The sequence below is a fragment of the Lonchura striata genome, chromosome 1, assembly GCF_046129695.1.
Source record: "Lonchura striata isolate bLonStr1 chromosome 1, bLonStr1.mat, whole genome shotgun sequence".
Classification (NCBI taxonomy): domain Eukaryota; kingdom Metazoa; phylum Chordata; class Aves; order Passeriformes; family Estrildidae; genus Lonchura; species Lonchura striata.
The window spans coordinates 149,567,070-149,594,757 of NC_134603.1; the positions used below are offsets into that span (position 1 = coordinate 149,567,070).

A 27,688-nucleotide genomic window follows, 5' to 3' on the forward strand; every position below is an offset into this window, starting at 1 on the left:
AATTAAATATTCACTATTTAACATCTCACTACATCACTCCAGAAAATAAAGTTTTCTTATGAGATATTTCCTCTGTTTCTTTTATTCCATTACACAAACTCCACTGGTAACTGACTGCCACACAAAGCTTTAGTCACTCATACTTTACTCTTACCTCAGTCACAGAAATGTAATGAGATTTAAGGGTTGCTTAGTCACTTGGCTATTCACTAAACCCCTTTTGGAGACCAGGGGTACCCACAGAGGTGGTGCCAGCCCAAAGACCTGTGTGTGTCCCAGGAGGCCCACGGGGAGCACTGAGTTTGCCCATCAGTGCTGCTGGAGCCTCGTGCTGGGCATGAGCATCCTTGGTCTGGCACCACAGAGACAAACGTGAGCCTCTGCCCCCCTTCTGCTGAGCTGCTGTGGCCAAACCCCTTTGCCCACGCGTTTTGGGGTTATCAAACCCCATATCAGAGCCCCACACACTTGTTTTGGTGAAGGATGATTTCAAATCAAAGTTTCCCCATGGAGGTGTTTATTCCCCGATGTTTTCCCAAAATTTCACTCTGCTGTTTCAGCCTCAGGTTGCACCTTGTTGTGGTGTAAAGAAACTAAAAATAAACAGCAGAAAAACTGTGGGAGTATTTCAAGACAAAGAGGCTTGGTACCTTTCCTGTGACCTTTCCAGAAAAAGAACAAATCTTCTGTGTTCAAGGTTAGAAAAGCTCCCTATTAGCACAAGGCTTACCCAGAATATTGCTGCCTGAAAGATTAAACTTCTGTAAATATAAGCACTGCAAAAAAAAAAAAAAAACACAAAAAAGGATTTACAATGAAATCTGACAGCCAGACCAGCCACAATGTACCCACACCAGCCTCACAGCTGTCTGCCAAGCTTCCTAGGAGAAATGTATTTTAAGGAACGTGCTTTAATTCATTATCCTTTAAAATGATGAAGTGATACAACAGGAAAACACACATTAGCTGCCTCAGTGTCTCTGCAAAATAGGTGTCTGGCAGTTCAGTGCTGTGTTGTTCCAGTGTGGGTGTCAGTGCTGTCACCCAGACCAACACTGAGCAGACATGCCTCTGTGCAAATAAATAGAAAAATATAGAAGCAGCTATTACTGGAAGGAAATGACTTTGTGGCACTTTTCTTTAAAATATTCCGCTTCATTGGAGTGACACATTGTGCTCTTCTATTTTGATGTTTATTCCTGACTGGTATTAAACATAGAGGCTGAATCAATTCATTTCAGAATTCAGGCAAATTATTAATTCATCCTATGCATATTAAAGCAGCACAACTGTACTGTGTAAAAATATGATGAAAATATCTATACTCACAAACAATTAAAAGGCAGCATGTCACACTTTCAAATGCCAAAAAAAATAAGAAACCATTTCTGATGGCTAAAAAATAAGTATGCAATAATTCCAAGAAGCTCCTTTTCTGAAATTGTAGAATTAAACTTTAAAGGCATGTCCTCTGCCAATACATCTCCTGAAATCTCCTTTTGACTTTGCAACAAGGACAACTGCCCAAGGCTTTGCTAATCAATTCCTTGTGTTGCAGAAAATAGAGTAATTTGAATTTTGTCCAAGAATACAGTTTGAAATGCAGAAAATGTGAAGAGCTAACTAACATGCAATTATTTGTAGCCACAGTCTGTATACCAAGGGAGAAGAAAGCTGAAGAAGTAATTCAACAGTTATTGCCATTTTAATATAGAGAACCACCCATCACGGCTTAAGGCTGCAACAACCAAGACTGAGCCCAACTACCCCTCTATTAGAGTGCTTCAAAACAGAACAGAACAAAACAAAACAAACCCAAAAAAATTTATTTTCTCCATAAACATGGATCTTAAAGGAATAAAAGTGTGTTTGTTTTGGTTCATTTTGCTTCAGGAGCTCTTGCTATATATGAATAGCTGAGCAATTTGCAAACTTCACTTACAGTGAGTATATGCCACATCCTGAGATATTCCCAAAGAATGTTTTCAGCTTCCCACCCTGGGTTTTCCTTTTAAAAAGATGTGGTGGGATGCAGGGAGCACCTGGCTGTGTGCTGCTCTCTCTTCTTAAGAACCACAAACTTTTTTGTGTTTTGCCTGTACTTCAAACTCACAGGTCTGCAAGCACTGATGTGCAGAGAGGAGGATGCAGAGGAAGCACATCCAGCCCATCCCTTTCCATTCCCATGCCCTTCCTGCCATGTTGCCCACACCAAGCACTCTTCCACAGACTGAACACAAAATCTGGGCTGTAAAAGCCCCCCCTAACTCTGCTTCTCCTTACTGTTTTTCAGAAATTTTACTTTCTCTCTCTCTTTTTTTTTTTTTTTTTTTTTTGGTTGGGTTTTTTATGAGTTTTTTTTTGTTTTGTTTGGTCATTAAAGGCATTTTTCTGTCATTCTCAGAGGAACTGAGGAAGCCCTCCCTCCTCAGGGCTTTTCCAGCCTACACAGTACGTCTGAGCAGAGTTGGCACAGGGCTTCCACAAAGGCTGATTTCCACTAAAAGAACTGAATTTTGCAAAGCATCTCTGGCTCACGAGGCAGGGAAAATTGAGAGAAAGGTTTTGCTTCCTAAGTGACCCTTAGGCTGTCTTTTCCATATTTAGAATTAACTTAACACTTCCCCATCCATCTCTGTCTAGAACTAAGCTAAGCTTCAGGTAAGTGAAGTCACACCACCAGTAATTTCCCAAGAAAAATCATTATGAATTACTCCTAAAGTTTCTGATACAGTTTTATTTTCCCTTTTTCTAAAACCAGGTATGTTTCTTCTGACTTTCACAGCACCAAGTCTGGAATAACTCCAAAGATGACAGCAGAGAAACCAGATGAGCAATAGAGCGACAACTTTCACTACCAAAAGGACCCACAAATTTCCTTTGGTTAGCAGCTGAAATGCTATTTACATTATGGAAAAAAAAGCAATTACAGCTGTCAGTGAATTAATTATTTTAATTTTGAAGTATTGGTGATATTCTAAACTATGGAAAAAAAATATATAGGGCTTATAGTTCATCCAAGTAGTACAGCATAGCTATCACTCAAACATTTCAGGCCTTATACCAGCAGAATTGAGAAAGACAAAAATATTATTCATGCAGAAGAATTACTTCCCCCATGTTTGATTCTTTGGTCATCATTTAAAAATGACTCATTACATTTTTCCCTTTTGAAGTCTGGTAAAAAAATTTGCTGTAATCCAGAACTTAGTATCAACCTAATGGTGATTTTTTACAAATGATTTATACCTAACCCTCAAAAGAAAAGGATTTATAATGAAAGTGATAGCTCAAGCCTAACTGCAGCACTGGGAATGGTGACACCATAATTAATGTATTATTTCAGTTGTGGGAGACACTGACAGTAGCTTTCTGTTCTGAGGAAAGAAATTTATAGGGTGATGGAAAAAGGCACAGTGGAAAAAAAAAATCACAGAAGAGGAATAGAAATCCTTGTAGCAAAGACATGTCCTTACAATCCCCCTCCCGGAGACTATAAAATCCTGGCAGTGACAGTGTTTCCTCACAGTCTAATTTATACCTTTCTCCTCTACTAGATGGCAGTGTGACATGCTCTCAGAATTGCTAAGTGAGGGGGTTTTTTGCTTTCTTTCATAGGAAGCAATTAATTTAAAATATCATCTTGCTGGCATAAAAGTCAAAAAAAAAAAAAAAGAAAAATTTGCCACAGGCTGTGTATTTTGAAATCAAATCTGTTTACTTACAGGTTCAACATCGAAGGCAAATAGTGCATATTCCCTGTCAGGTGACACCTCATACCGGATAGCCTTTAAGGAGACCTGAAAAATAAACACAGTTTTGAAACAAATGCTCTTCAGTTTTCAAGCTAATGACACCTAGAGATAATTGTTATGATCATCTCTCTAAGGATGAAGAATACCACCAGAATTAAGTGTCTTGAAAAATATAGTATTTTTTTTTTTTCAAACCCCAGGAATGCTCTGTGGGCACTCACAAGGGAAAGAATAAATGTGTTGTGACTCAGAGCAGGCAGCTATATCAAAAAACCCAGAATTTTCCTTACTGGCTGGTGAGGTGGCAGGTGTAGGCAGTAGTTAGTAGAAAGCTCTGATTAATGGCAATTTATTAATTTCCTCTCATTATCTGTATTCACTGCCCAGTGCAGGAGATAAAAACAAATGTAAATAGCTTCTGGAGCAAATTAGTAATAAAGACAACACCACCTTCCCCAATTAAGATAACCCAGAGGAAAACTATTCTGTTTTCCCCTGTTAAAAGTTTTTGGGATGCTGCAGCAGTTCAGTGCACCCTGACCTGTGTTCTGCAAAAACCAGCACTGTAAATCTCACTAACAAGAAGAAATGCCTGGGTATCTCAGACTTGCCAGGAAATTACCTTTTTCCAGCCCCACTTTTCATTTGTGTAGTGAAACCATTTCTCCTCCCCAGTATGTTTCAATATAATGCATTGCTGGCACAGATGGCACCAAGGTCAAAGAGAGGTGCCACTAACACATCACTCATCCACTGCCTTTCAAATCTCACCCTCTCACATAACAAATTAGATGCAAGTCCTTGAGAGAGCAAAACTGAAAGGGGAACTGGGGAAGGTCCTCCACAAGACCAGAGGGCATGGATGAGCTGTGGGGGGAGCCCAGGGGACAGCCAGAAGCAGAGGGGACACGTGGCACCATCACAGAATGATTTGGGCTGGGAGGGACCTTTAAAAGCTGCCCAGTCCAACTCCCTGCAATGAGCAGGTGTAGGAACTCAAAATGTCCCTCAGACATTTTTGGAGGTTCCAAGCCCAGGTCAAAAGCATTTGAGACCCTGGCAGGCAGCTGGAAACAGCTGTGATTTTGAGTTTGAGCCATGGAATGATTTACCAGCCTTGCAGGAAGAACAAGAAGTCACAAAAGTTTAGATGTTATAGTAGAAGTAGTTACAAAGTAAAGGGAAGAATTTTTGAGTGCTGTACAGGGGGGTTTTAGGTCTTGTACATGGGGGTCAAAAGTTTTAAGATGGAGGGATTTGGGCGTGTCCTGTCCTCCCTCTTTCTTCTTCCTTACCTCCATGTTCTGGTGATGTTGGCACTCACAGATTGGTTTAAAGTAGAAAAGCACCATTTAATATAGATAATAGGCATTGGGGAAAAACTGTAACCATGTCACACGTAATGTACCATATAAAAGATAGAAAATCACCATTTAATATAGATAATAGGCATTGGGGAAAAACTGTAACCATGTCACACGTAATGTACCATATAAAAGACAGCAGCAGCCCTGGGCGGGGAGAGAAGAAGCAGTCGGGAGTCAGAGAGGATGTCAGGGTGTGTGTGTGCCTCTGCCTGAGCTGTGAGCAAACCACAGCAGCCAGAGAAGAAAATTTTTTTAGATAACTTGCAATAAACTGCCTTGAGACTGGACAACAAGAGACTGCTGAGTTTTCTTTGGAAGCACGGGTTGGAGGAGAGACTTTTCCACCACATGGAGCCCCTGACCCAGGGTGAGCTCCAGCAAGCAGGGACAGCTTCACTCAGCCCAGGCTGCTCCGAGTCCCACCCACCCTGATCCTGAGCATCTCCAGGGAAGAGGCAGCCACCACCTCTCTTGACGTTCCCCCCTCGCACAGCCCCCTGAATATCAGACTAGCCCAGAGGTCCGAGGCTGTGAGGGGAGGAATATCAGGAGATGGCAAAGATTCCCAAAAGAGGCTCTTACCCTGATATACGTTGGTTCAGCTCTCTTTATTCTGTGGTGTCCAAGGGGAGAGCAGGGCAAAAGAGCACGAACAGGAAATGTCAGGGGTCTGTATAGACTTTGGACAGGGTGGGCTTCCCTGACTCTCTGCCAACCCCATTGGGGCAGGAAGGAGGGGTCTGGGGATATCTTGATCAGAGTCCCAGGGTCCCAGGGAAGGGGAAATAGAGTGCCCATGAGCTCACTGTAACACTCTCTGGGACATCTCCTGAGCTGCTGAGCTGAGCAGCTCAGGATGGGGAGGGATGGGGAGCCTGGGCACCAGCAGTGGCAACATGAAGGCAGATTTATTTACAGAAGACAGATTTTATTTACTGTTCTGTTAACAACATGGGGAAGGAGAAACATGACCAAGTAGCAAAAGTTTTCTGCCCCAGGGCTGGGAAGGAAGAGGAAGAAGACAATGTGTCTGAGTAAATGTAATGGCAGTTCTTGCACTGGATTAATGTGGAGGTGACCTGCAGATGTATTTACTGAGAGAGCAGAGGAACAAAGGTAGAACAGGCAGTAGGGTGGAAAATGGCATGAAAATGCAGGATTTTCTTGTGGCACTGTGCTTTTCTTACAAATGACAACAATTAAAAACCAGTGGAATAACCATGAGGCCAAATGGAAGTAATTTGACTTCAACAGACCTTGACATTAAAGGAAGCCAGCCCATTCCCTTAGAACTGTAAAGAAAGGAGTTGGACTCTGCTAAAAGAGGATTGCTTATGCAATGCAGTAAAATTTGAAGGTTAAATGCAGCATGTAAAGTTTAAGTTTGGGCCCTGACATAATAATTTGGTGATAAATTCTTTGTCTCGTTAAAAAATAATTAATACAATTAATGTACTAACTTCTGCCACAATGCTGGTTTCATCTACTACACAAAACAATGCTAAAAACCACCTCTATCAGTAAAAACAATGCTCTGTATCAGATGTGACTTTGTTTTCTTTACGTTTGTTTTAATAGTCACCTATTAACTTCTTCCCACAACAATTTCTTAGGGTTTCTCTCAAATCCAACTTCACTTCTATTCCTTAACACTACTCATAAGAAACACTGAAATTACATTTCAAACATTAGGCAAGAAAAATCAGCGAATGCACAAATAAAAAAATAAGTATTTGCATGAAAAAATTTTGAGAATGACAACAGACAGTAAAGAACATCAATTGTCCTTTTTATTGAGCATGCAGAGATGAGAATTATGCATCTTTCAATTATATATGATATGCAAGACTAGCTGCAAATCTCTATATGATCCTTTCCAGAAGTATGGGAGAAACTGAGCTTGCAGAATAATAACAAAAACTGGAGTTCAGTCTCACATTATCCATCACTGCATAGCCCATTGTACCACCAGTGAATTGCTTCTCCTTGACAACACATGAAGTCAAAACCCAAGTCATTTTCTGCTTTACTGATCCAACTGCAAGAGAGCTGTGAAATTCAGCTACTTGTCATAGAAAATACTTACAATTTTTTTGTTTTCTATTAATATTGTTGAACTGTTGGTTTCGACATTCCTCAGAATCACTGTGCCATTCTGGTTTCTATAAATGAATTCATTATCTGCAAGGAGGAAAACAAAAGGTCATTAAGGAAATCTGAAATTGTGTTTGTGTGGAATCTAATTACAGTCTTAAAACCAAAAGTACTGCTGGGAACTTCTTTCTGAAGAACTCAAATTATTTTTTAACATTTTTAGCCACTGCTAAAAGTGGCTCTGAGGACAGCTATAAAGAAATGTGGTTGGTGTTTGTCACATATTTATTGTGCCACACTTTCCCTTAGATGAATGCAGGAGTGACCTGTTTTGAATGTACATACACAGCTTGCTTAGTGTAGAAAACAAGGTCAAAATACCCCATTTTTTTTATGATTTCAGGTTTCTGAGTTCCACAGTCTCTGTAGGAGTTTAACAAAGCAGATTCTGGAACCTAATATTGTGCTCCAACTCTTACATTTGTTCTGCAGACTTATACCAGCAAGAGAAACATGCAAAGAAATCACCATTTTCACATGAAACAAGGCAAATCAGCTTGTCTCTCTGCACTTTGGGACCACTCCAGCTCTCAAGACAGGTGGACAAGAACAAAAATACAGGAAACAGTGTCCAGCTCTCAAAGCACACAACCTGCCTGACAGAAAGGCTGTGGCAGACATATGAAAGGGACTCCAAATGAGGGTTAGGTAGCAGGTCAAAAGTTCAGGATAAAAAACATTACAACAATAAAGGCATGTCAGAAACTGAAGTTCAAGCCTGATCAGTGCTTACATGCACTGCCCTGCAGATAAAACATAAAACACAAGTCCCAAGCACTCTGCCATTAAAGGAATCAGCAGTTTTTCTTGGCACAGGACTAAGGTTATGGTTTTTTGCAACTTGCCTAAACTGAGAACTGATGGATCCTACCAAACCTCTGCTTCCTGTTGCTGTCGAGGCAGGACGGGAATGAAGAGACCCAGATCAGAAGGCTGTGAGAGTAAAACTGATTTATTCAAAATACACTGCTCTGTTATACAGAGCTCCATGAGGACCAACTCCATTGGTCCTGAAGTGAAAACAACTCAAAGCATTGGTGCAAAGTTCTTGATGCACAGGGATAGAACTTAACTATAAACAATGTGAATAACAAGAGAGATAAAAAATTATTGACATTCTTCTCCAACTCTTTCCCAGGCTTCTGCCTGGCTAGAAATTCTGTTTCTTTCTCTGACTGAATCTGAGACCCACAGCTTCCAGTTTCAGCTAGAGAAACAATTCCTCACCACCCATCACTGTGGTGGCTGCCCCAGGAATGTCACCATGACGCAACAAGGGCTAGGGACATGTGGGTGGTTTAACATTACCCATGGGGTGTTCTGGGATGAGTCAAAGGTGAGTTTAAATCCTCTAGGATATGTACAAGCACAAACCCAGTTACTCACTGTAACTGCAGAGGTGTGCACTGCCCAGTTGCTAAAGCCAACACTGGGTTTGGACACTTGGTTCTTTCAAAACCAGGGTGTGCAGACCTAGCATTCTCCTTATCCATGTTCTAGTCTTTTATTTCCAACCTGGTGATGATAATCCTCATCACAGTCACTAACCAACTTTATAAAAGGCTCTGAAGGTGCAGATGAAAAGCTTCTACACTCTGCTTATTGCTGTTAATAAAAAAAAATCTTCTCCTCCATATCACAGATTCACACATAAGTGGAAGAAGAAGAAATCTCTGAGATTGGGATGAATCAGATTCTGTAAGGGCAAATGGTTGCTGCAATACAGTTGACCCTCTCAAAACCACAAGGTTTTAGAGATTTTAAGATTCTCAGAGTCCAAATCAGAGCAACAGCCCTTTAGACTCATAGGCAAAGATCTCAAAGCATAACTCTCTTTTAAATTATGGAATAAATTTTATTAGCAACTTCTGTCTTAAATAAAAAAAAAAAAAAAGAAGGATTTTAATTAGATTGACTTACATTTATCCTTACAGTATTCCTTCATACAAATACTTTTCTTAACAAACTAAGAAACTTAAACTTGAGAAAGAACTGATTGAACAGAGGTAGGACAGAAGTCAAAAAAGTCATAAACAGTGTGAAGGAGATAAATAAGGGATGCTTATTCCCTGCCTTTTCCAAAATAATTATGGAAGGCATCAGATAACATCAGTCAGTGTCAGGTTCAACACAAATAAAAGGGATTATTTCTCCATACTGAAGGCAAACAAACTGTGGAAGTCACAGTCCCAGAACAGAGCAGGTGCCAGGGCTACAGGTGGACCCAAACTAAAATTAGAAAAATGGAAGAAAAATCCATAAAAGATTATATGTCTTGAAGGGACATATAATAAATGCTTGAAGGCTTTTCAGGAAGCCCATGAGCCAGCCATTGTGTGGGACTAAAGGAATAAGCTGAATCCTCAACTTGAGAAATTTGCCTGCTTTTCAGAATCTTCCCTAAGTACTTGCCCTTGTCCTGGGCCATATGCCAGAAGAGACAATCTCTGGGGTCTGATCCAGCAGCAACTTATTTACAACTCTAACTTCCAGCTTCTTAAGAAAAGTGTCCATATCCTTAAGTGTTTATGCCAACAATTTAGGAAGTAAGGCAATAAAAGATTTAATGCTTCGTACATACCTGGTCTTTATATACTCAGGTCACAAAGTCTGAAACATTATTTGTTATAAGGGGAAAGTATGCAGCCTAAATTTTTATTTTCCAGAAATATTTCAGTCATTGCAGAAAAAAAACAGGTAAGAATTAAACTGAGAGACAGACTATTACCTAATTATCAGACATGTTGAAAAATATTACTGCTTCAATAATCACCCTCTGTCAACAACACAGAATGTTTTCCAATTATACACTAAGTTCAAGACAAAAAAAATCATGTTTTAAACATGGCCAGCGAAACATTTGGATAATTGTAAGGCTCTCAGGATATATCCTAATTAGAGAAAAGAAAAGAGCTATGAAATTCAGCTCCAAGTTCAGAACATAGGTAAAGTAGCTTATTAATCTAATGAGTCTGTGAATCTGTTTCTTGAACATTGTAGGAACTGATGGAAGTCACATTACTGCCCATAATGACATTGCTACCAAATTTTATTGCTCCTTATGCTCAAAAAAAACCCATAAGATTTTAATAAACTATGAAACTTCAAGATGACATAAAAGTTGCTCCACTGTTGGAAGTAGGAGATAACAGACCTTGCCATTATTTGTTAAACCATAACAGGTTTAAAATCAGGTGCTAATCTGCCACTTGTACTCTTAGAATGCATTAAAAAAAGAATAAATGAAGTAGTGCTGATTTGTTAGGGCTCTAAATCTTGCCATTATATTCAATTCCAGCCATCAACACGCTGTCTGAGTTAATGAACAGAAAATTGGTCTGCTTAAGAGAAGAACAAATTGATCTGTGTTATATTCCAAACAAAACACTGTGAGGTTTAGCTGGGTCCTAGTCCTCAAAAGATAAATCATATTCCTGGACTACTGTTTGGAAATGTGTGATTTGTTCCAGTGCAAGAGCATTGGTTTAAATGGGACATACCTCAATCAAAGGCAGAAAGCAATGCAGTGGCCCCTGTCTGTAATGAATTCTGTCCAGCAAGCTGATGAGAATTTGCAGCCTGATTTATAGTTGCCACCAGAGCTGATAAAGGTCATCACTGACTCTCATTTTTTATATCTGCCTTTCTTTGGGGCTGTGTTCAGTATAAATGATGCTGAAATTTATAATTTTCAGGCATGCTGCCATTTATTTCATTTCTTCAATCTTGGATTTTTTCCATCTGTTCTTCACCAAAGAAGTTGTGGCTGCCCCATCCCTGGAGGTGTTCCAGGCCAGGATGGTTGGAGCTTTGAGCAATCTGGTCTAGTGAAAGGTGCCCAGTGGGGGTGGAACTGGGCGGTCTTTAAGGTCTCTCCAGCCCAAACCTCTCCCTGATTCTATGGTTCAATAGCCAAGTTCACTTTTCCAACTCCTCACCTCTCTTTCAGCTTCCAGGAAATTTTCTGGGTGGTGGATCACATTTCCTGACTGTGAATGTGGACACAGATATGTAGTCACACTGAAAAATGTGACTGATTGCAAGAAACAATGATTACCAGAAATAGTGGATCAGCCTTGGGGCTGTACAGTCAGTGCAGAGGAACTGGGGAGGAATGGGGAGAAACTTTTAAGCAGAAAAGGTGAAATCATAAACACCATCTGCTTCTCTGCCTTGAATTCAGTCAGTGAATGCACAGGCAGAGAAAACAGACCCAAGGAGAGGGAGCTCATGTCCCTTGGAGCCACTGAGCCCTCTCCAGGAACAGCACAAAACAGCTCAGAACAGTGGACAAGAAGGTTTGGGACAACTTTACTTCTAGAAAGAGTAAATTTGAGTGCTGGCAGTGCAAAGAACTTGAAGGAACTACATCTATTGACAGGAACATAGCATCAGTGCCCAAAAATTTAGTGCAGTAGAGCTTCTCTGAAGTCCACATTACCAGAGATGAAAGATTGGTTTATAAGATGCTGTGCAGGACCATGCCTATGAGGAGAAATTTCATTATTTGTCAGGGATTATGGAAAGCAGAAAGGAAAACTGAGTGACAAAATATGAAAACAAACGCTATTTAAATACAGCTCTAAATATTTTAATAAAATTGTAATTTTCTATCATTTTAGTAACTGATAAATGAAAAGCATACAGAAAAAGGTGATGAAATTCACATGCATCAAGTCAGCAGCAAGAAATAGTGAAAGAGAGAAGGTAGACTCAGGACTTTTAGGGCCTTTTAGATCAACAGATTTGAGGAAAAGGCAACTTCTTAAGTCCTGATCAACAGACACGAAAGATAATTGATAATTGAATGAGTCTCAGTATGATAAAAGCCAGCATCAAGGTAATTATCATTTTCAATCCCTAAGATTAAGGAAGATTGATGAATAAAGGAAATTTAAGTCCTGTAGTTGTTCTAAGCCATTTCAGATAAATGAGCCTCCAGATACCAGCAGGACTGGCAAACATATTACCCTGTGCCAGGAGAGCAGCAGGGACCTTGTGTGTCCCCTCCCCTTGTGTGTCACTTTGCATGGGGCCACGTGCAGGGATGCTGGGATGGAGCTCTGCACTTGCACAGCAAATGTCACAGGGCCACCAAGAGACCACTGGCACCCTTCTGTGATTCCTCGTGGTGGAAAAAAAGAAAAGCTTTTGTGGGGTTTTTAATGATCCAGAGCAGTCAGGTCTTTGGTGTTTTTTCTTACATCTGAAGAAGTCTTGCAGGGGCCCTGCAGCCCTGCCCAGGCTGGTGCACAGCATCACTGAGACCTTGGCCAGGCTGAGCCCACCCTCACTGAGCTGACAACAGCACCTGAACCAGCCAAGGCTTTCTTGGCAGGTATTGATCAGCAACATCTGGATAGCATTCACCACCTATCAAAACAACAGGAGGTAGTATTTTCAACAGGATGTTGCCATTTTCAACAGGATGTAGTACAGTTGTATTCCTTTGGAAAGATGCATGAGGATCAGGCAGTGGAGTTACAATTAAAAAAAAAAATCTTCTGCTTGTTTAGCAGCTCCGCAAATTTTCTGAAGGGCAAGGTGAGCCCCAGAACTGAAATTCAGAGTCAGTTTTTTGTTGGGTACATGCTGTAAATATCAAGTAGATGCACTGCAGCATGTCTTGAAAGAACAACAGATCACAGCACTAAATGCATCATCCCAACAGCTTTATTTCCACTTGGGTTTGTGATTGCATCTCTCTGGACACCTGAATAGGCTTCCACTGGGGACTGATTGTGCTTTTCTTTTGCATTATAATCTATGTGGTGAAGTTTTGCAGCATGCATAGGCCTAGCATTTGTTCAACCTCTGTTCTCAGAGTTGAATAGGATTCCAGTGGGGAATGTGGATGGAGACCAGGCTGGGGAAAGAAGTGGCTGTGCCCTGTGGCTGTGCCCTGTCACAGCTCTCATCCCAGCACACACTCACCAGGGCCAAAGAGAAGGGTCCAGCTGGAGAAAGCAAAGCCAGACTATCCATAGGTGACCTGAGCACAGAGGAAAAGCCCACTGGCTGGTAGGGGTTGCCATGTTCCCAGGACTGGGGGAGGCTGGCAGCTCACACTGCAGTGCTGTCTGTGCCAATAGCACCCTAAATGAACCCAGTTCATGGCTAAACTGGGTCCCAGGCAGGCTGGGGCTCAGCTCTGACATCAACATCCACACCCACAACCCAGGCACCCAGCAGAGCCCGAGGGGAGGGAGCAGCTCAGCAGCAGCACGGGAGGCACCAGGCAAGGATGTTCAGTACCAGCATCCCCACAGCTCTGCTGAGCAGCTCACAGGAAAAGTAAACTGGTGGGGGAGACTCTGAAATTCCTGTAAAAATGTGCTTTCTGAGTGTCACAGGTGAGGGAATAGTACAAACTTTGGTTAACAGGTTGCTGAGGTGCCAAGACCCTAAAAAACCCTTAATCCTGCCAGATGCAGCAGAAGCATCTATCTTCAGAGGGTCTGCTATCTTCAGGGACTGGTTTTAAGGGAGAGGGGACCTGAGGTTTTTGGACATAATGGAAGCAGAGTGGAAAACAACAGAACAGGGTAAATTCACAGAGGAAATAGAAACTGTCAGACCAAAACCACCCCAAACCAGAAAACATTAGGAAGCACCAAACAAGAAGAATAAGGTGCAGGATGGTATGAGCAGGGAGAAGGATGGACGCAGGCAGGTTTATGGAAATACTTATTTTTCTTTGCTTTCATGAAAGGGGAAACCACATCTTATTTACCAGGCCTGCAGGATTATTGACTTAGGACAGGATCTGCCTACCTGGAGTCAGGTAGGAGAATGGCCCACAAGACCTAAACCCCTTGGGGCAGGTAGAATTTACTCCTCAGAAAAGCACTCAGACCAGAGGTTGAACAAATGCTAAGCCTGTGCATGATCACTAACTGCTGCAAAACTTCACCACATAGATCATAATGCAAAAGAAAAGCACAATCAGTCCCCAGTGGAAGCCTATTCAGGTGTCCAGAGAGATGCAATCACAAACCCAGGTGGAAATAAGGCTGTTGGAATGGTGCATTTAGTGCTGTGATCTGTTGTTCCTTCAAGACATGCTGCAGTGCATCTATTTGATATTTACAGCATGTACCCAACAAACAACTGACTCTGAAATTCCATCCCCATGGCAGAAGCAAAGACTGTTTTGATACTGAGCTGTTTCCCAGAGAGAAAATGCAGGGAAGGTTTCCCAGCCCCTGTCCCCTGGTGCCTGCAGTAGGCTGGGATGACAGAAGGTTGGAGGCAAGGATCACAAATAGGGAAGAGCAGCAAAACCCCATTTCCCTGCTCACAGCTCCATCGTGCCCTCAGTGAGCTGCTCCTTAGGGATGGGCCCTGTAGAATTTGGCTTTTATAATTTTTCACAGCTCCTGCCACCACCCTGCCTCTATTTAAATGCACCTACCCCCACCAGTAACTCCTTTTCCTTCTGTCTTGCTACTTTGCCTGGAAGAAATAAATAAGAATTTCTTAGACTTTGTGATGCTGATACAAGGAGCAACAGGGGACATAGAACAGCTTGCCTTTAACAACATTGCTGCAGCCTTTAATTCCAGGAGACAACTGGAATCCCATTTTTAGCTTTCTACCATTATGGGTCATTATCCTTTTACTGTTCCCAGCACTTTTTCCCCCACATGCAGGGCTGAAAGAAAAACTTTAAATAGGTGATTTACTGTAATCTAGCTAAATACTGTATAACACATTGAATTGGTATATTAAGTAAGGGCAACAAGATAGAATGTGCTTTATTATGCAAGAAGTGGTTTTAATTGCTCATCATCTCAATGCAGTTGCACTTGGTGCACCAATATAGTGCTTTTACAGTAGCACCAGTAAAATAAAACACATAGCTCAGGAAAATTCCCACATCAATGTGCATCTCTAACAGTGTTGTAAATTAGCTTGTCAAAAGCTCCAAGAGACTGAGTCTTGGGAAAACATGAAACTATAAAAATCAGCAATGCTGGTCTGTTTCTCTTTCTTATCTAATCCCAACTCCTTCAAGATTCAAGTAAAAAAAAATTAGTTCTACATCCTACATCAAGCCTGAAATACAGGCAGAGAGCACCTTTGAAATTTGGGTCCCAGATTTGAAACCAGGTAAAATTCTGCTCCTGCCTCGTTTGTGTGGATGAACTCCTCCTCAAAGGGCCCCAGTCTGGGAACTCTGTGGGCTCAGATCACAACTCAGTGGCACAGGCATGAAAAGCTGAAATGCATGTGAGAAACTGAGAACTTGTTTCAACTTCTAATTACTCCCTTCCCAACTTCTCTCTGCTTTTATAACATATGGAGGGGAGGAAATTAGGCAAAAAATGAATGAGACATTCACTGGTCTAAATCCATTTTTATTCCATCCAGGGCAAACCATCTTGCTGCAAAACCCTAACAGCAGCAGTGCAGCCTCACACCTTGTTGCTTGCTGCCCTCAATTTATCTTTTTAATGCCTGGGGGGAAGAGGGGATTGCACCACACTGAGATGACTTTGGTGTATTCCAGAGCTGAGAAATCTCCCTCAAAAATTCTCTGCCATCTTACTCTCCTCTCTCAGCTGTGCTTGTGCCATGTGCTCTTCAAATCCTAAATGTTGTAGGAGAAGTGCAGCTGACCCCAGGGTTACTGGGCAGCTGGAGCCAGCAGATTACACTCATCCCTTTGATTCCCTGCTGGAAACATTTCACATTCAACACAGGCCAGAAGCAATTTAACCCCAGCCAACTATTTTCCCACAAAATGGTCCTTAATGTTTTTTATCCACACCATACATGTTTTTCACAGTTTCATCATGCAACTGAAGAGAAAAAAAATAAAATGAGCCAACAGGCAGCAGGAGTCAGCTTATCCCAGCTCCATGAATGATTGAGGTGAGTGCAGAGCCCCAGATACAAATGGCATAGATTTCACTGGGAATATAAAAATTCCAGGGCTTTTCCCACTGTAGTTTCTAGCACAGATGAGAGCCCAAGTTACCCTCCTGCTTGGTGGCACCCAGCTCCATGCAGGCACAATTGCTCCAAGCACTCCCTGGCTGTGCCCCATGCCAGTGCAGCATCACTCGGTGACCTCCCTCTTCTCTGCCAAATGCACCAGGTCTTTTCTGCCTCATTTGCTTTGGCTTCACACAGGGGAGTGCACAATCCAAAGTGTTGCACCTAACTGTAATAATCCACTTGACACTGAGGAAAAAAAGGAATCCATGGATAAATTTTCATTAAAATGTGACTCCACCTCTCGCTCACTTAATTTCTCTGTGCATTCCCTTGCCTCCTTGTCTTTGCCCCTAAACAAATTGCACTAGTTAATGGCCATGATGGACAGAAAGGACATATAAAGTGTTTTTTCTTGCTTTTCATTATTATTATCATGGGAAGATTACTTAAATTTCAGTGAAGACTGAGTGAGACTGTTGTATGTTAACAAGCAGATATGCTTTGTGTGCAGCTGTGGGTGAAGTTTTAATTATCTTTGTGTGCAATATTTGACAGTCCCTATTCTGTCACCCTGTCATTTCAGATGTGTCTGGTGAGGTGTGATTGTGATGAAGTCTAACTGTGTGAGGAGCCTGTCAGAGTCATGGCCATCACCCTGACCTCAGGCTTTTGAAAATCAAGGCAGAGAAGTGATGAAATCCAAGACACCAAGACATAATTCTGCACAATTTCTGGTTTTGGAGTGGGCACAAGAGGGCACCCTGCTACAGAGCCGATGGAAACACTTTCAACACTTGCAAAGAACCATTAATAATAATTATATTCAGTGCTGGGCAGGAGACTGGTGTCCTGAGTGAGATGGTACTAAGGGAAGGAAATGGCACCTGAGTGAGAACAGTCTTCTTGCACCCAGCTGCAAGGGAGCCACTAAGGGACAAACACTTTGCAATTATGGGTAAAATCCCATCATTTTTAAAGCAACTGATGATGGAATGAAAAAAAAATCATGTCAACTAAGAGGCAATAGAAGAGGTTGCCCAGGGAAGCTGTGGATGCCCCATCCCTGGGAATGTTCAAGGCTAGGTTGGATGGAGCTCTGAGGAACTTGGTTTAGTGAATATGTCCCTGCCCATAGCAAGGGGCTTGGAAATGGATGATCTTTCAGTTCCCCTCCAACCCAGACCATTTTATGATTCCATGATGAGTGAGGAGCTTTTCCTTAGCATGGCACATTGGTTTTGTTTGCCTGCAGTGGCTGGGTCAGCTCCTACACAGAGTCCTCACCAAACCCCAGAAAAGATTCCTGAATTCCCTATTTCACTTCTTCTTGCTCCTTTTCCTCTCTCTACCATAGAACCAACATCATCCACCTGTTACTGCCTTTGTTCTGTTTGTCTTGAAGCACCAAGCTAAGAAGACAACTGTGCTGATGCTGCAGAAGCAAAAGGGGTGATATGAGCACCTGGTTCAAGTGCAATGGGTGAAAAATAGATACACCAAAAGAAAGACTGCTCTTTCTTTCCAATTCTCATCAACCTTCTGTCCAATCATACCTTCCAAATGGGTTAAGAACTTTCAGCAGATGAGATTAAATCCAATGAGTGTCCTTATTCAATGGAAAGAGCTTGACTTAGTAATATTTTTCTTTATTTTCTATCCTTACATAATTTCTTTATAACTCAGGGCAATTCTTTATATTATGCATTTCCATGCTTCTGTCATGGTCTTTCTCTTTCTCTGCACCATTTCTACTCCCATTACAATCTATCTTTTTTGGATGGAGCAACTCAAGCTCACTGCAGTGATCAAGGTGATGATGTCCCTCAAACTGGATAAAACCAGGATATTTTCAGTATTTTTCTCTCCTGAGTGTAGTTCAATATTGTTTCTCCTAAAACAGTTGATTGCAACAGAAAATTGATTACACTCTCAGTTTCCTGCCCTAGAAGAAGGAAAACAAATATGAACTATGGAATTCTAATAATCCCTCTCCCATTTTCTTATTCATAGTCTTCTGGCTTGATAGTTTAGCTATATTAGCCATTCTGTGACAATTAGGAAAAAAAAATCAGGAATATTATAATTATTGGCATATATTTTGAAAAAAATCTTCCTTTGTGAGGCATTAAAATTAGAAAATACATAAAGAACATGCTTTTATGTTAAAGGTTAATTTGGTTTGAGGCCATATCTTATGCCTGCTGCTGTGTTTGGCATCAACTTCAAGGCAAAAGGTAACAGCAAACTCTTACAAATGCTGCCCCTGAAACTGACACCTGGAAGACAGAAAATATGGAATACATGGAATATATATATATATTTATATATGTATTCTTGGGCATGTTTTAAATAAGTGTTTTAAGAGATTTTTTACATCACAGTTCACAGTCTGCTCTCCCTGGGAAGAACGAGGAAGGAAAAATACCTCCAAATTATTAATAAGCATCTCGGCTTATGCACGAGTATTCCAAGCAATTTGTCTTGTCAAATGAGTCAGTCCATCAGCTGAAACAGCAGCAGACAGTGGAAGCTGCTGCCCATAGCCCAGCATCTGTGCATTAACACAGATCTCTGGGGGGCAATGGGCCAGCCCAGCCCCGCTGGCTCCACGCCCTGCTGGTGCTTCCACAGGCTGAGCATCCAGAGCCAGCTGCAGGAGCAGCCCTGGGGATGGGCTCCTGTCCACCAGGACATGGGAAAACTGACTGCTGAGCAGAGAATAAGTGTTTATTAGGTTGGTAACAAATTAGAGAATTGAAGAAATTTCTGGACCCTGTCTGGGCAGAATTGGTGGATTTAGATTTAGATTTTATCCAAGTCGTGATGGGTCTTCTCAGTCTGCCTGAAGGTGTCAAAGACCACCCTGGGTCAGGGGTGGCTCCATGGGGTGGAAAGAAAGGCTCAGCAGTCTCTGTTGTTTGGTCTCAAGGCAGTTTATTGCAAGTTATCTAAAAAAATTTTCTTCTCTGGCTGCTGTGGTTTGCTCACAGCTCAGGCAGAGGCACACACACACCCTGACATCCTCTCTGACTCCCGACTGCTTCTTCTCTCCCCACCCAGGGCTGCTGCTGTCTTTTATATGGTACATTACGTGTGACATGGTTACAGTTTTTCCCCAATGCCTATTACCTATATTAAATGGTGATTTTCTATCTTTTAAATGGTACATTACGTGTGACATGTTTACAGTTTTTCCCCAATACCTATTACCTATATTAAATGGTGCTTTTCTATCTTTTATATGGTACATTACATGTTACATGGTTGCAGTTTTTACCCATTGCCTATTACCTATATTAAATGGTGCTTTTCTACTCTAATCCAATCTGTGAGTGCCAACATCACCAAGAACATGGAGGTAAGGATGAAGAAAGAGGGAGGACAGGAAAGGCCCAAATCCCTCCACCTTGAAACTTCTGACCCCCATGTACAAAACTAAAATCCCCCTGTACAGCACTCAAAAATTCTTCCCTTTACTTTGTGACTACTTCTACTATAATATCGAAACTTTTGTGACTTCTTGTTCTTCCTGCAAGGTTGGTAAATCGTTCCATTGTTCAAACCCAAAATCACAGCTGTTTGCAGCTGTGCCAGGGTCTCAAATGCTTCTGACCTGGACCCGGAACCTCCAAAAATGTCTGAGGGACATTTTGAGTTCCCACATGCAGGTACCACGTTACTCAGATATTCCCACAGTGAAGGCATGGCAAGGCCAAGGCTTCCAGCCAGGCCCTGGAATGTTTTATTCTGCATACATGAGCACATAGAACATAACTGCAATAAGAGCATAATCCCTCTGAACTCTGGATTCACCACCAGTCACTGTGGAGTCAATTTTTATAGAGTCAAGTCCATGCCAATATAATAATCATAATTTATCTAATAGATCCAGACCTTTGCCCATTATGGAGGAAATGCTTCTGAACTGATACTTTTTAAACTTTTCTTGGCTTGAACTTTGACATTTTCCCCTGCCTACTTACTAGACTTTGTTTTTTTTCCACCCCTGCCATTGCAAAGCTAAAATGCTTTGAAGATTATTACCCAGATTTTGTAAATTATTATGAAACTCGAATATTGGAAGACTGGTATAAGCCTGCAAAAGAACCTGATATTTTAAAAACATATTTTCAAATGCAATGAAATGGATTATGTCCATTTACTTCCAGATAAGTTTAACATTTCAAGGACCATTTAGAAATAATTATGATAATACCTCTGAGTACTAAAAATGTTTTTATTTATTACATTTCTTTTTTGAACTCAAAGTAGAGTAGTATTTTTGTCTATTTTTGCTACTGTCCCCAGATGCTGGGACTTTGTTAAGTAGCAAAATTAAATCTTCTCATCATACCCAGCAGACCCAGTGCAGATTTCACATGAAGCTAAAAATCCCTGCTGGAACCTGGATCACATGATTTTATGACATCATGATTGCTTGTGTGGCATGATTTGGTATAGGGACCTAAAGATTTTAACTGTAACACACAGCAAAATCATCTGGCTTTCCTTCAAGGTCAAACAAATTGTACTGCACCCATACATTTCTCTTCAAGTGTCATGAAATTAAATAATTTGAATATTTTTGAGAAGTTAACCTAAACACTTCTGTGCACTCCTTGTGTGTAGTTCCCATCCCATCATATCTAAAATAATATACTAGAGGTGGAAAATATTTGTCCAAAGTCCCTGATCAAGCAAAGCAGATAGAAACAGCTCCCAAGAACCTTTCCTCTTGCAACAGGTCTTAGGTCAGTGAAACTCACTGATGAGAGAAATGCTGGATGCAAGAGGCTCTGGAGGGTGCTTGGAAAGTGTCTTAGAAGAGAAAACTATTTTGGGCAACTAAACAGAAAATATACAAGAGGATCTGAGGAGTCTGAGCTAAAAAGTGGGTGAGGTTCAGTGCTCTCCTGCTCATCCTTGTGCACACACATCTCGCCTCCCATGGAAACAGGATTTTGTGCTGGGCAAACCTTTGGTCTCCTGTGCTCTTAATTGAATTTCCTCTGCTATGAGGTTTTAAAGTATAATTACATTCCCCTGATCAATGATAATTATCTCATTACAAATTTCTTTTAATGAATTATATAAGTCTGGGACTATTTCTTGTTTAAAAAAAAAAAAAAGTGCTTTTCAGACATTGAACAGCTTAATCCAGTCAGGAGATCCAAGCTCACTGGGGACTTTTTCTTAGATAAGTAAATCTTTGCCTGCTAAATTTTCAGTTACAAAGACTTGATATAAAGTTTAATCACCAGAAATACAGTATTTCCTGTCTTCAAATTATTTAATTATGGCATCTCGGCATATATTTATTTGATGTTCATTAAAAGGAACAAGTGGAATACATACTGCTCTAATTAATACTTGATAAGCATTCCATGTTCAACGAGTATCCCAGAGCAGTGGAGCAAGCTCTGGGAAAGCTACTGAGTCAGGAAAATGTTCTTTGCACCAAGTAAAAATCTCCAAGAAGCAATCAAAGTTGGGCAGGGCAGTGTGAAAAACAGAAAATTGCCTTGACTCAAATAATTATAATAATAAAATAAAAAGGTTTTAAAAAGTAAGCAAATTAGATCCTAGAGGAAAAAAAAAAGGGTCCCAGGGATGGAATGTGTCAAAGACCAACATTTCTGGAGATCACTACTGAAGGCATCAGCAATGTGTAGTAATTAGCATCAATGGTTTTGGATCAATGGCTTAAGAAGAGCCTGAACACCCCAAAGCATTCTCCTTCCTCCATTCTCCTTTACAGTCCTCACTTGAATGTGCTTTTTGCTCAGCATATCCTGCAATAATGCACCTCACTTGTTCCATCTGTGCTTTGCTGGGTGCTTATCTCTTTCCAAAAATGTTTCCATCCTTAAATCAGCCTGACTGTTAGGAAAACCTTCAGTGAGTTAATTCAAACCCTCTTTCTTGACCTTCTTTTCCTACAGATCAAAACTGAGTCTCCTTTCTATTTACCCACATCTTCTAAGCAGTGCTGGATCCAAGCAAAATAAAAGTTCTTACTCTCTCCAAAAACAATCCTCCTCATGGTGAAACACTGCCAAGCTCCCGGGGAAGGAAGACCATCCCCCTCTGCCGTGCCCAGCTTGCTCCATCACCCAGGAGTAGAGCACAGCTCTTGTTTCTCTCCCTCCTCTTGCCTGTGTTACATTCCTCTGAAGAGTCAAAGAGAAAAACCCAGACCTTTATTTTAGTACAAATTCAACCAGCAGGAATGCAGTCATGGCCATCCTTTTTACAGCTCACCACAGATAATTTTTGTCCCTGCAGTGTCCCCTTCCCCAAGGGCTGGGGACAGCTGGGAGCTCACCCTTGCCTGCTTCACAGGTGTCAGATGGGGAAGAGCATCTCTTGGTGTCACACTCTTATTGTAGCTATTCACATGGATTTTATAACTAACACCCACTGAGAGAACACCTAATCCCTCTCCCAGTTAAACTCTTGAAAAACCACTGCCTTTCCTTTGGCTCTGAGAGCAGCAGGGTTTTGATTTCAAGGCACTTTGAACAGGATGAAAAAAAACCTGCTCCTTTTATTAACTAAATTTAAACTGTTCAGCACACAGGCAGGACTGTGCATGGGGTTCTCTGCCTGTGGTTCAGAAACACTTCTGCTGTGAGCCACGTTCTTCAAAGTCCCCCACAGATGCTCCTCGTGGCAGCGTTCCCTTCCCACTTCCATCCCTGCTGTTCTCCTTTATTTATTTATTTGTTTTTAATCAAAAGGCTCCCCACTGTGAATCCAGTGTCATTGCAGTATGTCTGCCTGGCTGGCAGGTAAAAGGACCCAGCACTGAATTTATCATCTTTGTGTTGACCACCAGGAAATGAGCCTAGAAATGTTACAGTGCACCTTAGAGCTACATGCAGCTGATGGGAAGGAGCAAAGGGGGCAGCTTCTACATAATTCCCAGGGATTTCTACCTCAAATATACAAATGAATTTAACACAGAAAGGAGCCCAAATTGTTTGAGTTTTCACACATCTTTTACAACTTCAAACTAGCAAGCTGCTTCTTGCTGGCAGACACAATCTCAAGAGGAGGCATTGCCTTGCTTCTGAGCTACTTTGAGGGAAAAGCACTAATTTTAGTGGAGTAGGGCTTGAAATGGAAATGGGGAATCTGTTTTTTGTTAATGGCTATAGAAAGTCTAGGAAAGCCTGCTGTTCCAGCATGTGACAGTGGGATGTTGGCTGTTAGAGGGAAGTCTATTTTTCCTCTTTTGTTTTAAAAAAAATTGGTGGGAACAGAATTAGGCAGTTATGGGCAGTAGGCATTAACAGAACCCGGACAAGAAGAAACGAAGTCCAAGAAATTCTCCTGCCTCTTCCAGTCATCTTTGACTCACTAATTGTTCTCTTTGATACTGCCATAACAACTGAATGTATTTGCCAGCTCTTCATCATAGGCCATTAAGCCACTTCTCAGCAGTACTGACTTCCAGACTCATTTTCCCTCTTCACAAAACTCCAGCTCCTGCTCCACCTGGGACATCCCCAGGATCCTTCCTGCTTGCCTGGGCTTCTCCCCCGAGTGGCTGTGCAGCCTCACATTGTCCATATCCTCCTCATCACTCATTCCTTGCCTCTCAGTTCTCCTCACTGAATGCCTCAGGCCACTTTTTAATGCATGTGGGTTTTTAGATGTTCTCTAACTAAAGCCATATGTTGATACCTCAGGAGGACATTTGACTCAGACGCTCAACAACAATCATGACGAGCAGGGGAATGACTAGAGTTCAGCAGGCTTTGGAGAAATTAGACTTCTAAATATAAGGTGAGGCTCTTATGGAAATCTTGGTCTCCTCAAGACATCAAACTACTCAAAAACACCACACACAAAACCCCTATTTGACCATTACTCTGTTCTGCTCTTCCACAGTGAAATATTTTTCCCAACACATTCCTTCTTCTAAATTCAGAAGTTGCTGTAAACACCAAAGAATTATTTTCTCAGTCCAAAAGCAGCACATGTGTCCCACCATCACTCCAGCACTGCAGGGAAGAGTTCACTGAGGCACTGCCCAATCCTTGGCACCACACTCCTCCCCAGCTTGCTTCTGCAGACTGTATTAATTTTTGAAAGAGCCAAATTGATTTCCCATTTCATTCTCTCTAGCAATAATGAACAAAACAGCTACATGGCAGGAATGTTCTCCCCCATGGCCTATTATAGTCTCTTAAAAATCCATTAATTCCCAAATTTCCTGTTTTTAGTGAACAGGTTACTGTCACTGCTGAACTTGGGCAGCTGCCCAGAAGCTGAAAAGCAGGAGTAGGACAAATTCTCTCCAGTGCTCTCAGATCACAGAGCCACAGAAATCTCTGGAGAAGGTGATCCAGGATGAGAGCTAAAATCAAAATTTTGGTTCAAATGGTTTAACATATTCCTTACTTCTTCCTCAATGTGGCAGTCACTGCAGAGCAAGATCTCTGGCCTGCTCTGCTTTGGCAGCACAGGGTGTCACTTCATGAAGGCATTTAGAGTAAGAATAGTGATCAACCAGCTCTGAAGTGCATGGACACTTCCACTGGCACCAACACTACCAGAAGTTAATTTAACAAACATCCACATCTTTATGAATCACACCAGGGTTTCTGAAGGCCATCCCCAGCACAACCATGCTATGTTAGACAAGAAGAGCCCTTAGTCCTTCTCCTGTATTTTCTTCTGGCCCATGCAGCATTTTCCTTTACTCTCAGCACAAGGTCATCCTTATAGCCGTTGGGGTTCTTTGTAATGGGGTCTGGAAGTTCACTAAACCTTAGACACCACAACCCAATGCGTTGTGCACCAGGTATCTTGGTGTGTGTTTCAGAAAGCACATTTCAAAACCATTTCAAAAGTCAGAACACTCCTAAAAATACTGCAGAAAGAAGCTGCCATGAGCTTGGATATGAGGTTTGAACTGAGAGTGGAGAAAGTTTTCATTGAATTGTTATGATCAGTAAACCCATTCATTTCAGTCTTTTAAGCACACATTTAAAATACATTGAAATAAATGAGATCATATTTCTAATTAAAAAGGTGGGCAAATATTCTGATAGAGTAACCCAGGTTTTTTTATGCCTTCATCAGACTTACACTAACAAAACCTCCTGTGAGCATTTTCTACCTTAAATTCATTTAAGATAAGACAGGAACTGGGATGGCATTGGGGCTCAAGGATGCCTGCACAGGAAACTCCTTCCTAACACAGATCCCAAATGTGCACAAGACTGCAACAGGCAGTGCCCAAGGAAGGCAACTTTGTCCCTTGGATGCCAAACAGAAAGATGAGGTTTTTTTTCCTGCTGACAGTCCAACCTTGCCAAAAGAAAGGCTCCTGCTGCCTTACAGTTTGGATGGTCACTTGCAAGCTGAGAATTGCTGTCTGACACAAGGGTGTAGGGATGTGGGAGTTGGCCTCTTCTCCTAAGTAACAAGTGATAGGACAAGAGGAAATTTGTTGCTCTCACAGAAATTGCTTTGAGTTGTGCCAGATTTAGACTGCACATTAGGAGAAATTACCTCACTGGTCAAACACTGGAAGTGGCTGCTCAGGAAAGTGGTGGCATCACCATCCTTGGAAGGGCTCAAAACCCGTGTCAAGGTGGAGCTTAGGGACTTGGGTTAGTGGTGGACTTGGCAGTGCTTGGTTAATAGTTGGACTCAGAGGTCTTTTCCAAACTTCATGATTCCATGAACCTTTTTGGCCCCTGAAGAAGCAGCCCAGTAAAATCTGTACTCCAGTCAACCATGCTGTAGTTCCTAAGAGGAAAATTTAGGTCTAAAGAGCTGTCAAAGCAGCACCTTAGCACAAACCTTTTTCATAATGAAAAATATTAGCACTTACAAAGTTCTTAATATCTATGCAAAGCAACCTATAAATAATTCATTTACTCCACGCGAATCTGGATCATTTGAAATGCATCAGTGCTTTTATCAATACAGTGCAATGGATTTACACTGCAGAGAAGAGGCTTGAGGGCATTTGGGCTATCTAAGTATTGTTGATGTGAGCATTATTACTAAAGGTAAATTGAAATAAATTACCTCAGTCACTACACTGTGGTTTTTTCAGCATGGTAAATAAAACCTATTAGTTCTAGGTCATTAAATTCAATATTAGGTTTTTAAAAAGCCCAGAAATTCTATCATGTTATTAGAGAAACATATGTGCTTCAGTGTTACAGATAAAAGAATTGCTTCATTATATTTAGATATTAGTTATTAGTGTATTTTTCAAAGGGACTTTTGAGATAAAAGTCCAGCTGCCATTCTCAGAGGCAAGCTGGGCACACCATGGTCCTGGCTCTCACTGAGTGGCAGGTTTCCAAATAACTGAGACATTTCTGAAAATGCCATTTGAAGCCTCTTGCTAATTTACTCATTATTCCTCTTCTCATAAGAATAAATATTGTATTTCCAGTATTACAGATGAAGTGAGTAGGCAGGGACCTTAGAGAGAAGGGCTTGATTTTCACATTTTTTTAAGTTCCTGTGACCCTCAGGATGTCCTTTTCTGTCCTGTACCTCAGTGCTCCTCCCTGCTTGAGCTCTTCATTTATATTGTGCTCTTCATTTTAACCTTTATCCTTCCTATTTGGCTACAATCACTCTGCAAGGATTGCCTCCCCAGGTCTGGCCAGTGTCTAGCCCAAGGAAAATTCTCTCCTAATTAAAATCTCCAGTCACTTACCTACAGCCCAAAACCCTGACAAGACCCACTGCTAGGTACACTGTCTTGCAAGATGCTTACAGCAAGTTGTAAAAGCATCCTGTAAAGAGTAAGCACTGACACGTTGCACCCAATCCATTGCAATAACCTCTGTCAGGATATTAAAGGCTGCTCTGATGTTTTTCTAACTAAAACAGCATCCAAGTGCTCTCAAAGTGGGAAAAATCTATTTGCCATTTAAGTACAGAGACAGAAGATTAGCATAAGCCCCTACAAGTGGCACATACAGTTCAGTCTCCACTGCTTTCTTTAACATGATGCTCCCTCCCCATGAGGAAGGAGCACTCCCAGGATGTGGGATCAGACTCACAGCAGGCAGGAATCACTGCAGCTCAAAAGGGCCACAAAACCAGAATGCATGACTCAACTGCCTTCTCAGGCCAGGCTTAAATAATGACTATGAGTTATTGTTTATAGAAGAAATCAGATGACCGAGCTGCTCTTCAGCACAAAATGGCAACAAATTTCTTTATCCCATTTTCTGCCGAACATGACAAGAACTTTGCACCATCCCATTGAGCCTTTCAGAAACCTGAGCTAAACTGCTGTGTGAGAGAAATTGCAGGAAAAGCCCAGTAATTGTGAAGCCTAATTACAAGGTAATGTGGTGCTCATGAGCAGAACTGCTAAACAATTAGGAACTAGGCTAACGAGTAGAGTAAGCCACCTGTCAGCTGGGAAAGGGCTGAAGAAAGGCTGGCACAGGACTATGGAAATGATATGAAAACAAGGAA

At 41.5% G+C, this 27,688-nt stretch overlaps 1 protein-coding gene across 5 annotated transcripts in view; it reads right to left on the reverse strand.

Annotated features, from left to right (window-relative positions):
- The window catches only part of DPP6 (dipeptidyl peptidase like 6), a 546,530-nt gene that overhangs the window by 128,024 nt on the left and 390,818 nt on the right, over positions 1-27,688 (reverse strand). For all 5 annotated transcript variants that reach the window (XM_031503790.2, XM_031503789.2, XM_021543891.3 and 2 more), the window contains exons 4-5: positions 7,209-7,303; positions 3,726-3,800 (exon numbers count right to left, since the gene is read on the reverse strand). In XM_031503790.2, the coding sequence (XP_031359650.1) occupies positions 3,726-3,800; positions 7,209-7,303 (170 nt within the window). The remainder of the gene's footprint in view (positions 1-3,725; positions 3,801-7,208; positions 7,304-27,688) is intronic.